Source organism: Sinocyclocheilus anshuiensis, unplaced genomic scaffold (assembly GCF_001515605.1).
Source record: "Sinocyclocheilus anshuiensis isolate Anshui unplaced genomic scaffold, SAMN03320099.WGS_v1.1 scaffold1316, whole genome shotgun sequence".
NCBI lineage: Eukaryota > Metazoa > Chordata > Actinopteri > Cypriniformes > Cyprinidae > Sinocyclocheilus > Sinocyclocheilus anshuiensis.
The window spans coordinates 617386-630445 of record NW_015542553.1 but is presented as its reverse complement, the minus strand read 5'-3'; the positions used below and the strand labels follow the sequence as shown (position 1 = coordinate 630445).

Sequence of the window (13060 nt, the reverse complement as noted above, 5' to 3'; positions counted from 1 at the left end):
GCGAACATGTTTCTGAGAGACTTTGATGAGATGAATCACAGAGCGATGTTGCAGAGCTGCTACAACAAGTGTGTATTTTAAATCAACTTTCGCTATTCAACCTGTCCACTGTGGTTGTACATAATTGACCATGTTTAGCAATTATTATAACACTCTGTAATTACCATGCAGTTGTTATGAAATAACAATCAGCAGGCATTGATCTTGACGTCTTGTCTAAGTATTGGCATACTTGCATACTGAATGATGGACTGCCTCATTTGAAGGTGTAATCAAAAGACAAGCAGGCCGCCATTACTGCTCTTAACTGTCAATGCTAATAACAGTCATTCACCCAACTGTGATTCATGAGATGAACTTTCAGGCAGGACACACGGTTATACCCAACTTTAAATACACACCCAGCATGCCTTTGTTGAATTCCCATTCACTCTCAGCAGCGTGCAAGGCCAGTGAAGCTCTCTGTACTGTACGTCTGTAGAGTTGAGCAGATGGAGTCTAAAGAGAGGGGGCATAAATAAAGAATACAGGAAAGATGGTGAATGTACAGATGGGAAAAAAAACGAATTTCTTTGCTTCTGAGGAGGTACCCGAGGGTCTGCCGAGGAAGCTGAAATCGCAAATTCGCATGCAGGTCTTGCAGTAGAGACCGGCTCCCGCTGCTGCTGAGAAAGGCTAGGCTTCGCACCATGGCTGCCTGTGCACAATGTAATTCACGGCCATGTGGCAGCTCTTTAAGTCTCATGGGGCAATCAAAGGCAATATGATTTCTGCTTCAATCAGAGCGCTTTAGTGCCCATTACACTTCTTGTATGCATGGGCAAATAAAAATCCAGTGGCGGTGTACTTTCTCTTAGCAGCCAATAAGCTGCTGAGGGACAGATATTGAAAAGCCAAGATGAAGCCAAGGAGAAAATCAAGAGAAAGTGAAAAACAACTACTCAGGGAGAAATTAAGAACAAAATATTCAAAAGTAATTCAGCATCACCATGACTAGACGAGGCTATTGACTTTGTGTGACAGTCCTTGGAGTTTTTTATGAACAATGTTGAAGCTCCTGGAAGACGTCCCTGCCTCATATACCATTTCTGCCTTAGTAGGAACAAAAGTAAAGAAGCTCGAAGCTGTCCTACAAACAGATTAATTCTTGTGGTTTCTGAAGCACTTTCTATCAAGGTGAAGCGTGTATGTTGGGTTTTTTATAGCATAGACCCTTTCTAGTGGGCTAGCAAGAAGCTAATAATTGTCAATTATGACATTATATAAAAGAAATCCTAGAAAGGCATTAAAATACTGTCAAATTTTGTAATGAGAGAAGTTCTGTCAACATTGACATGTTCACAAAGATATATAAAATAGTCAGTACTATTTTCACTCTTGTTTGGCACTGCTGGAGTGTAGAGAACAGTCCCTATGAGACCCATCGCTCTAGACAGTATAGTCACGCATCCTCTGCGGTGTCAGAAATGGCCGGCAATAATTTTGTCTTTATTTGCCTTCCCCATCTAAGGCTTGTCAAGTACCCTGATGTTCAATGTATCAAAATGACAACTAGCAGCAACTGCAAAACTTGAAGGCACAGTAGGGTTTTGTGCTGTGTTCTGCTGTAAGGCCTAGAAACATCCAATGAAGAGTCAGCCACTAATCCAAATGCATCATGACAACTCATGACATCATTGTGTGCTTCTGTACCTTTTAACCTCTGAAAGTTTTAAATGTACTGTCTGTGATGACTCAAAGTAATCTCCCCAAGGCCTTAAATCCATTAATGAATGCTCCATTATGAATCATGTTTGGTAGGATGAAATCACCTGAAAATGAAATTCTGTCATCATTTACTCACCATCTTTTCGTTCCAAACCTGTATGGCTTCTTTTGTAAAGAAATTTTGTTAGGTCTTTTTCATGCAATTACTATGAAATGGGACTAACCTTAAAATAGGATGTAAAGACCCCTAAAAGCATTAGAAAATTCATAAGCCTCATCAGTCTTATGATAGCTTTGTGTGAAGAACAGACCAAAATCACAGAGTTACTGAGTTGAGAATGAAAAGTGGATCAGTTTAAGATACAAATCATTCTGACCGGTCTTGTGAACTGATTCATTTAAATAATCTAATTTAAAAGAATGATACTAGAATGGCTGTCAAGATTTTCAGCTAATGATTTAAATCATCACTTTTTCAAGACTTAATGATTTAAGTCTGTTTGTCACACAAGCCTATTGCATGACATGGAATATAGCGTTCAAGTCATATAGACACTTTTTTGACGCTGATGTGATGGTGACGTTCTGTCATTTTGGGGCTTGAAAGCCCCAGTTCACATACATTTGTATTATTTTAAAAAAAGTGACCAGGATGTTCAATAACGCACCTTAAGTTATCATACGAATCATAAGTTCACAGAACTCCTTGCAATGTTTGCTTCTGTGCTGAAATGGACAATGAAGTAAAAAAACACAAAGGCCCCAAGCATCTGAATCACTAGACGAGGAGATCAATAAATGTACCAGTACAACCTCTGAAAGAGAGGAGACAAAGGCCTGATGTTACGCAAGAACAGTGCAGCATTTCATTCACTGAATAAGCAATTGTTGAGAAAAAAAACATTATGTACTCAAACTGTCCTGATTCTCATCTCATTTTAATCAAGGCAACTACAAATTTCTTGATCAATTATCAATGCATTTATCATTTCTCTGTCTCATATATGGTTTTAAATGATGCTTTTTATTAATTAAACTTTGGAAAAACTCCTTGCCTTTTGATCTTCGTGGCTTCTTGATGCAAAAAAAAAATCTTTCAAATAAACTTAGAAGTACCAGAGAATTCAATAGCCTTTATTTACTGCTCAAACAAAAAACCCACAGCTCTCTTTGATATTCTTTACAGATGAATCCTTTGTGGATTTCTTACATGCTCTATGTGACTTTGTGTGAGTATGTGATTGCTTTAGCAAACAAGGGATGCAGAGAGAGCACTTTTTAATAAGACAGTTGTTATGCAAGCACTACAAACATCAATTCTCAGAAGACCACCTGAATACAAAATGGTTGTTTGTGTCCCTGTGACAAAACAGTATTGAACAGTATTGTTCTTTAAAATAAGAAAAATGTTAAACAGTACAGTCACATATTGCTTTGATTCTTAGATATTTCATTGAGAATTTCTCTGCATTATTAAACTGGTTCATCTTAGTACAGAATGTCTTTCTGCCTCACAAACAGAATAAATATCCACTTCAACATATATTTCCAACTCAAATAGCTGTTAGCCAACAGAGACATTGCTATCAGTTTTAGAGACAGACCAAATTATGAAATAAAATATGATCACACGTGGCCTGCGGTTCTTAAATTTCAAACCCAATTAAATCACCAGCTTTCGAAAACAGCTTTCTCCGAGGTCTTGCTGTCAACATTAAGGCTTCATTGGGTTCTTGGTTAATCAAATGTGAATTAGATTAAGCTCTTTAATTAGCTAAATGTGTTGAGAATAAGAGTGGGTTGGCCAAGAATGAGTCTAATTAGGCAAGGCCAAAATCTGCTGGAAAGAACATGACAATGTCAAGTGATGAATTACAGAGGACATGATTTTCTACCACCTCTGTTTACTGGATGACACTAAATTCATGGAGGTTTCTTAAATCAGGAAACATAAATTATTATACTACCCCATAAGGCCACGGGAGAGGATTTGTAAATAGTGAAGTGAAGCTGATCGGTCACGTGACAATGACAAAGGCCTGATGTTACGCAAGAACAGTGCAGCATTTCATTCACTGAATAAGCAATTGTTGAGAAAAAAAACATTATGTACTCAAACTGTCCTGATTCTCATCTCATTTTAATCAAGGCAACTACAAATTTCTTGATCAATTATCAATGCATTTATCATTTCTCTGTCTCATATATGGTTTTAAATGATGCTTTTTATTAATTAAACTTTGGAAAAACTCCTTGCCTTTTGATCTTCGTGGCTTCTTGATGCAAAAAAAAAATCTTTCAAATAAACTTAGAAGTACCAGAGAATTCAATAGCCTTTATTTACTGCTCAAACAAAAAACCCACAGCTCTCTTTGATATTCTTTACAGATGAATCCTTTGTGGATTTCTTACATGCTCTATGTGACTTTGTGTGAGTATGTGATTGCTTTAGCAAACAAGGGATGCAGAGAGAGCACTTTTTAATAAGACAGTTGTTATGCAAGCACTACAAACATCAATTCTCAGAAGACCACCTGAATACAAAATGGTTGTTTGTGTCCCTGTGACAAAACAGTATTGAACAGTATTGTTCTTTAAAATAAGAAAAATGTTAAACAGTACAGTCACATATTGCTTTGATTCTTAGATATTTCATTGAGAATTTCTCTGCATTATTAAACTGGTTCATCTTAGTACAGAATGTCTTTCTGCCTCACAAACAGAATAAATATCCACTTCAACATATATTTCCAACTCAAATAGCTGTTAGCCAACAGAGACATTGCTATCAGTTTTAGAGACAGACCAAATTATGAAATAAAATATGATCACACGTGGCCTGCGGTTCTTAAATTTCAAACCCAATTAAATCACCAGCTTTCGAAAACAGCTTTCTCCGAGGTCTTGCTGTCAACATTAAGGCTTCATTGGGTTCTTGGTTAATCAAATGTGAATTAGATTAAGCTCTTTAATTAGCTAAATGTGTTGAGAATAAGAGTGGGTTGGCCAAGAATGAGTCTAATTAGGCAAGGCCAAAATCTGCTGGAAAGAACATGACAATGTCAAGTGATGAATTACAGAGGACATGATTTTCTACCACCTCTGTTTACTGGATGACACTAAATTCATGGAGGTTTCTTAAATCAGGAAACATAAATTATTATACTACCCCATAAGGCCACGGGAGAGGATTTGTAAATAGTGAAGTGAAGCTGATCGGTCACGTGACAATGACAACATGGCGAATGTAGTATGTCCAGATTACATTCATACTACACAGATTCATACTATATAGAACATACTTTTTTAGCGGCCGCAAAGTAATTACTTATTTAGAATAAGTACCTACTCATGAGAGTATGCGATTTCGGACACAGCCTAACACTTGATTTGTTCCCTTGATTCGTTCCTGAATGAACCAGTGTTTTTGAACAAATAGTTTGAATGAATGATTCAATGTCTCAATCACAAAAACAGTCAATTACTGCCACCTACTGGCATAGCAATGTAACCTGCAGAAAGTGTCACTGACAAACACAACAAACAAGCAAGTCCCAGTGATATTGTACTCTTATATGACCACTCGACCATATGAAACGCTGCTTGACCAATTAGATCGGTGAACCAGAAACAACTTTTGCATGATTGTATTTATCCGACATAATAAATTCAGGAACGCCAATAAATGAGTGCCATTATTAGTTTTAGCCTTATTTTTATAGCAACGGTGGAACAAATTTAAGTGTTGGCTAGGGAATAGGACCTGCTTCATCCACATAAGGACCACAGTTGGAGTTTTTGAATGTAGGGAACTAAATGTAATTAATAAAATACCCATATCAGTATAGAGCAAATCCGAATATTGGGAAGAACCTGTCTCCATCCATGTCTATGGTTGTCTTGTCCCTGCACTGACCACTAAGCCATTGCCTCAAGGTTTAACTGAAAGCCATGTAAATGATATGGTAAACCCTTTCAGAATCAGTGTATATTTAGGTATCTTACCCTTGTTCAGGGGTCTGTACTTGTTGAAGATCGTTAATCGGTGACGTATATGTTCTCCATCCACCTGAGGTCTCGGAGCAGATGGTGAGTTCAAAGAGGTTGTGCTGGAAGGTGCTTTATACCTTGCATTACATCCCCTTTGGGAGCCTTTGGGCTATTCCGTTGTGCTCTGTGTTTAAGGCATTGATTAATCAGAGAGCATGTCTGCAATGAGGCCACACACTCATACACCTATACACTCGCACTCGCTCCTGCGGGCTACCTCCCTTGAGGGCTCTGAGCTATTTCTCACTGTGAATCAGGAGGCAGAGAGAGAGGCCGTAAAGAGAGCAGCGGTGATGAAGAGCTAGATCAGACACTGTGATAGACAGACTCAAGGAGGATGATGGATGTGTGCAGAGACACTGTCTAAGAATACATGACCTTGTATAATTGCCCCTTGCATTTAATTTAGCTGCTGTTGACCAATCATAAACTGAGAGGCTCTTGACAAGTATGTGGTGATGGGTCAAACACTGAGGACATACGCCACATGTAGCATCTGTAAAGGCTTTGTAAACGCTGTCGGAATGAGTATTTTAGGTCAGTGCCATATTTCAGTCTGATTAATGCTGCTGTAACAATGACTCTAATTAAGATAGTAATTCAGATGTGGATATAAAATACTTTGACTAAGCAGCTGTCGGAAGCAACATGGTGTCCATATTAAAAAGCAGAGTTTGAAGCTTTGAGTAATTTTACTTGAACCTGGAGAGGAAATATGAAGACAAACACTTCTGATGAGTCAATGTAGCACAGTGCGAATTGTCTCTCTCTCTTGCTGTGTCTCTTTGTCTCTGTCTGTCTTTCCTTAATAAAGTCAGCTGAGGTAAACAGTTTGATAAAGGTGAAGTGTGTAATAATGTGGATGTTACACATTCTCTTTAGCCCAGCTTAAATGAATAGTTAAACAAAAACATGATGATGAAAATAACCACTTAAATTTCAGTTTCTTCCTCAATGTGAAATCACACACTTCACATTTAATAAAACAGAACAGGGGGTGATGAAATGAGCCATGTTGCTATTTCACAGTCATCCGTGTGCTTCTTTGAGATAGTGAGGATGAGGTAGAAGATAATGTTTATATGTATAGGAGCCTGCAGTAATGAAGTGCTCTCCTGAGACTTTGCCTTGAGGCTCTTTATATTGAACAAATAACATCTTTGCTATTACCATGTATTCACAGCTGACATCCAATGTGGCCCATGAATTCCTTTTTTTTTCCTCTTCAGGTTAATGCGTCTGTTACTTGACTAGCAATTTAAGTTGAGTGTTGGGCCAGGAAATTAAATTTAATTTTAATGTTAAGTGCAACAAGGGGTGGCCATTGCTTGAGTAGAACGCAATTACCTCAATTGAATAAATCATTAATGGTCCATAGATTGCAGTCCTTTCAAAACAAGAGGTCATTTGTAATTTCCAAATTGCATGTAGCAGAGAATTGGGGGAAAAGTTTGAGAAAGCAATTGAGAGCAGAAAAGGGGAGAGAGTTTATGCTGTAGGACAGAATGCTGGCTGACTTTTTAATATTGAAAATAAAAAGGACAATTGCAACTTGATAATCGATTACGGCTTCCCTGGGTTCATTGTAAACAGGTTCATCATTAAATTCAATTTATGCCTTTTCAATCTTGTTGTCATTAAACTCCACAGAGCCATTGCTGCCTACATAATTAAATGATTTTTAAGAATTTTTCAAATTGCTATTAACCCACCTTTAGGGACATATTTTATCTAACCTTCATTTATTTATTAAAATCCATAATGAAATCACTTTTTTGTGTTTTTAGTCTATGTGTAGGTTTGATTGAACCTGTTTGTAAAAGCATTGCTAGCAAATACAAATATTTAAAATGTAAAATTTTTGTTTCATGAGAAATCAGATTAAACTTTTTATGGCAAGTAATGCATTATGTTACTTTTGTGTTTATTTTTGTCACCTGGGCTGGGCTTGATTATTTGTTTTTTTAATAACAAAAAACCTAAAAGTTATGTTTTTGGCAACTGTAAAGGTCCTTTCACACTAAAAGTGAAATTGATAAGCCTCAGCCTGAAGGAAGTGCCTCTGCACCTCACTCCCATTTTCTCTCAACAGAGGGACAGGAGAGGTATCAGTGAATAAACGGGAAAACAAAGTAACTTATTTGAAAAAGTTATTTGAAAATCTGATTACATAACTGTTACTTGTAATGGATTCACAGACAGCATCAACAGAGTGGATATTCCCTGTCCCAACTTCCTGTGTGAATAAGAAATACATCAACAGGGCTCTGTGCTTGTCAACATTTTTATGAAGTCTTCAGCATGCATGAAAAAGTCACATATTCATCAACGTATTTGCTTTTTGTAATCCATTTTATGTCACAATAGAAAATTTTACGCACAGACTTGGAAATAAGGCCACAACAGTCTTTTCTTCCCCTTGCCCCTGTTTTGCTAGAAGCATCTGAGCGTTAATGACCACAGAAAGAGGCATGCCATAGCTATGGGCATGCTTTTCTGCTTCCATCACACATCAATGCCTATATGAGGTAACATAATTGGGACATAATTTCCTGAAAAAGCCTTGGATAATCTTAGGCAATAGCATAAAGATTTATTTCAGTGCAAGGAGATGTTTCTCCACAATGGCAGGAGGTCTCTCTCTATCATTTCAGTTCAATGTCTTTCCAAAACACACACAAACACACATGCTCATGCTCCCGCTCTCATGACACCTACTGGAGCCTTGTCCCACTGCAACAGAGATCAATCAAAAGGCAGTTTGAATTCCATACATACTCCAAAAAATGATATCTTATAATTCTTAAAGAAAACTAACAACAAATTCAACATCTCAACATGACAGGTTTCTCATAGAATTCAGTTTTATGCATAGTAATTATGTATCACTGACATGTTTAAAATCTCAATATAGTGTGCTATTTAAAATAAATGAAAAAGAAATTCACTCACTTAATGAGTCCTGAATGAAATTGCTTTATTTCGCATATCATCTGTGCTTTTGCATGCAGACACACACTTTCTATCTTCTTTTTATTTCCTTTCTATGCCTTTGCCACCTGGTGTCGATCCAAGAGCCATTTTCCACACAGCTGTTGAGGGTATTCTGAGAAATCATAACTGATTTCATGGTAAATTGATTTGATGTTGTGCTTCAAAATAAACTGACGGATTGACAAGCATGAAATCAAAGCCAGATATTTATATATAAGTTACCTTTAGTCAGTGAAAATGTATATCATTACATTTACATTACACACAATAACTATTTCTACTGCTTTTTTATCTTCAGTTATTCTATGATTCATATATTTGCATGCATATGGAGGCGCAAGGGTGCATTTCACTGCATGACCGCGCTCTGCACCGCCAACAGTGCGAGGACTGTAATCCTAATTATACTTGACCTGTCTCCTACTGAGTCAAAAACAATGTGTAGTGCATCTAACCATACCATATATCGATCTCAGAGACAAATTAAAAAAGACATTGTAATGCTGAATGCATATTTTGGGACTGTAAGAGTGGGTCAGACAATGCTGAAAAGCAGTCTTCTGCAAAGACATCATGCAAATACACAAAATCCATCACAGAAAAACACATACTGTATCTCTGTAACATTCAGCTCCTTATAATCTAAGAACAACTAATCTAAGAAATTAAAGAATGTCTTGTAAGTGTTAAATTCACATTAGGGTCCAAAAGTCTAAGGCAAAAGTCTTTGTTGCATAAAAAAAGGCATAAGATTTGCTTCATCCCTCTGTTTTGGTATAATAATAACAGATGTGATCTCAGATTTTTGGATCACTGTAAAAAAAATATGCATTTATATGTTATAGAAAAGACATACAACACACACACAAAAAAAATTGTATCATAGAGGGTACACCTAACACTCGGGCCAGAAGTCAAACCTGTCTTAGGGAGTACAGATAATATACTGTAAAGGTAAAGGCAATTGCTATATATATATATATATATATATATATATATATCTATCTATCTCTCCAGTCAAGAAATGTACAAATGTACCATATAATATAACTTGCGACCCTTCACAAACAAAGCAAACATTTGGCCAACAAGTTATATTAATTGTTGACTTTCTAATCTATATATTTACCCACTAACCTACACAATTCTGGGACAGATAACAGCACATGTATGATTAATTTTGAGCACAGAACAATAAAGGGTTGTGCTAAATGATTTGTGTACAATCAAATAATATTTATAAGAACACCTTTACCTGTCATTACCACGAAAATGATGCCCAAAAGATGGAGTTCTCATGCTATCCAAGTAGGCAGCTCACAATGTTTTGAAACACAGCCCCATTCTCACCCTGTCTTCTCACAGACAGTAGCGCCTGTCTAGTCTGAGCTCCTCCCTCCTGCAGAAGCCGAGCCGAGCAGCACCTCCATTCAAACCCATCCAAACTCAAGGCATGAGCGTCTGCTCTTCCCCGCACAGCTGCTGCTGATCACCTACCTGCACAACAAACTCTGGATATTCGTCTTGTAATTTACAACCCCCTCAAACCTCCAAAAAGAGGCGAACTAAATAATTCTGGCCCTAAACATACACACAAGTGGTTTTCCAGACTGCAAACATGGCGAGTGCCTCTTACCACATCTCTAACCTTTTGGAGAAAATGACATCCAGCGACAAGGATTTCAGGTCAGGCGTAGTGCAGATGCCTAGACAGAGTGTTAAGGAGCATGCATGTGTATTTATGGGGCTTGTGATGATGTTTAAATGTCTTAATAAATAACGAATCGATCGCAGAAAGTTTTAGGCCGCGAATAGCGCGACTGTTGTTTAGATATAGCTGCTTAGCTTAGCATGTCAAACTCATACTATGCGGGGCTCCATTTTTTTTTTTGTAGTTTGAAATTGTGCATGGGTAACAGTTAATATATTTATGGCTATAATTGACTATTTGAATTGTTAATTTGACATTGCTTGCTGGAACGGATGCTGTCAAAAAGTGTGGGTTTTAGTATAGATGTTAGCTAGCTATCCGCTAGTATATCCGATTAGCTTTAGCATTTCGTTTTGATGGCACTCCACACAAACGGTCATATCATTCGTAACGAGTACAGTAATTTACACCAAACCATGGGCGGAATGTGCAGAGAGTTGTAAAGTCAGTCCAATATCTCGTAACGTTACTTGATGTGATTTATTCCCCTCGGGTTCATGTAAGTCGGCTAATGTTAGCATAAGTGCACGTCCATGATATGTGCAAGGAATTAAACTACATACGCTACTTTTTGGAGAAGTTTGTATGATGTGAAGTGCAGATCTTGAATTTAGGGGTTATTCTTTTTATTACGATCTCTGGATTCATTGTTTCAGAAAACCTTCTCATTTTTACATTTGCGTACTGACATGTAGACTGGCATAAATGCAGTGGTTGACTCTTGTCTTTGATAAGTCAGACTGTGTTAAATGATTTGTTTCAAATGATTACATTTGAAGAAGAAATTATTTTTAAAAATTAATAATGATAGCTAGTTTACTTAAATGCAATATCAATAAGCAAATCTTGCATGACAGTTACTTGTAGACTTTGTTCTGAGAATACTTGCCTGGTCAGAAATGCTGTCAAGGCCAGAAGCATGTAAATATGTTGATAACAGTTAAAAAGCATAATGATTATCAGGAAGTTTAATACAGTTATGATTAGGTCTATACAGTTACAATTTGTATTTTAGGCTGTCTTGCTGTTGGGGGATTCCCTTTTAATGATGTCAGTATATTCAGCACTGGCCACCAGGAGGTTAATGGTTTGTGAGTTTTATACATATCTGACAGGCATTCTCAAATGAATTCTAATGCAGTCAGTCATCATATCATATTCCCAGAATCATGCCTGCCTGTCATCTCCGTCAAACCGTTTGCTGTTCTCATTCCAGCTCTTTCTGAATTTCACAAGATTTCACCCCCTGGGAACATTTTGCTTACACACCGTTCTAGGTCTCCACTGCTGGTGTGTGCTGGCGTTCCCTCTCTCACCCTGCTGTTGGAGCGTGTGCGTCTCATGCATTATTCATTCTTTCTTAGGCTCTTGCTGGAATAAGATTCCATGCCATCAAATATATGCCAAAGCAGATGCACTTAGGTCTGTGTGTGTGTGTGTGTGTGAGAGAGAGAGAAAGAAAGAGAGATGGCATGTAATAGGGTATGCAGAAGGTTTTCACTCACATCACATGAGGTTCAATGCTGAGGCTTTGATGTTGGCACCCAAAGACAAGATTTCATTTTAATCCACTCCAGTTTCATCTTAGAAGTGGATTATGAATTTAGCAAACCATGACAAGTGAGATGAAAAGGTGAAAATGCTTCAGTCAGCCCATTTGTTTTGAGACAATGCCAGCAGCCTCACCATACAGGTTGGTCTCACTTTACGGCCACGTGGGTGACTTTACATTAACCATTCTGTTAGTGCTGAAGTCAAATGAAACCCTCTAAGTGTGTCAGTGTGTCTGGACCATTGGGAACCCCTCTGGGGAAGAAAAAACCTTGCAACTGCTAGTCATTGCTTGTGTAAAATGTTGGTTTTTATGAGTGAAACAGGATATGCAATGGAAGAAAATGTTGATGATTGATTTTTATCTATTGGCAGTTGGTTGGATAATGAAAACAGGTCTTTTTATGACGTTGTTGGATGGTAGGGATTGGTCACAAGTTATTAAATTTTGGTAGAAGAAACGTCTTTTTCTTTATAATAAAATGAACTGATAAGTCATTCACAATAAGTTTTTGTTTATTCCCTCAGATTCATGGCCACCAATGATTTGATGTCCGAATTGCAGAAGGATTCGATAAAGCTGGATGATGATAGTGAACGGAAGGTGGTCAAAATGATCTTAAAACTCCTGGAGGACAAGAATGGAGAAGTTCAGAATCTGGCTGTAAAATGGTAAAAATGTTGCCATTGTTGATAGGGATGGGCGATATCTTATCGTTTGCGATATACCGGTAAAAATAAACCGTAATTACATTACGTGTGTACTGCTCACAACACCCTATTTTGGGTAAAAATAGGAAAGATAATACTTTTCTCTAAAGCAGTGGTCGCCAACCCGTCGATCACGATCAACTGGTAGATCTTTATCACTGTCCCAGTAGATCCCGAAAAAAACAGTAAAATAAGTACAAAAATGCACTACATTTATGGGGTTATATTAATGTATCACTGAAGGGTACTTCAGTGCACTGAAGGGCATTTTCTTCTCCGTATAAAGCGCGGCTCTGCTTTGTTTACAGCGGTAAACAAGGAAACGCTATAGTGCGG

The 13060-nt window shown here is 37.5% G+C and overlaps 1 protein-coding gene and 1 long non-coding RNA gene across 2 annotated transcripts in view; one reads left to right on the top strand and one right to left on the bottom strand.

Moving 5' to 3' along the window:
• Positions 1 to 407: 407 nt before the first annotated feature.
• LOC107694274 (uncharacterized) lies at positions 408 to 10065 on the bottom strand. Its single transcript, XR_001634844.1, has 3 exons — positions 10007 to 10065; positions 2376 to 2522; positions 408 to 498 (listed from the first exon to the last, which is right to left on the bottom strand). It is a non-coding gene; the product is annotated as an uncharacterized LOC107694274 (long non-coding RNA).
• A 68-nt stretch (positions 10066 to 10133) lies between these two features.
• The window catches only part of cand1 (cullin-associated and neddylation-dissociated 1), a 13924-nt gene continuing 10997 nt past the window's right edge, over positions 10134 to 13060 (top strand). The window contains exons 1-2 of the mRNA XM_016493921.1: positions 10134 to 10437; positions 12542 to 12685. Coding sequence (XP_016349407.1) covers positions 10370 to 10437; positions 12542 to 12685 — 212 coding nt within the window. The 5' untranslated portion in view covers positions 10134 to 10369. The remainder of the gene's footprint in view (positions 10438 to 12541; positions 12686 to 13060) is intronic.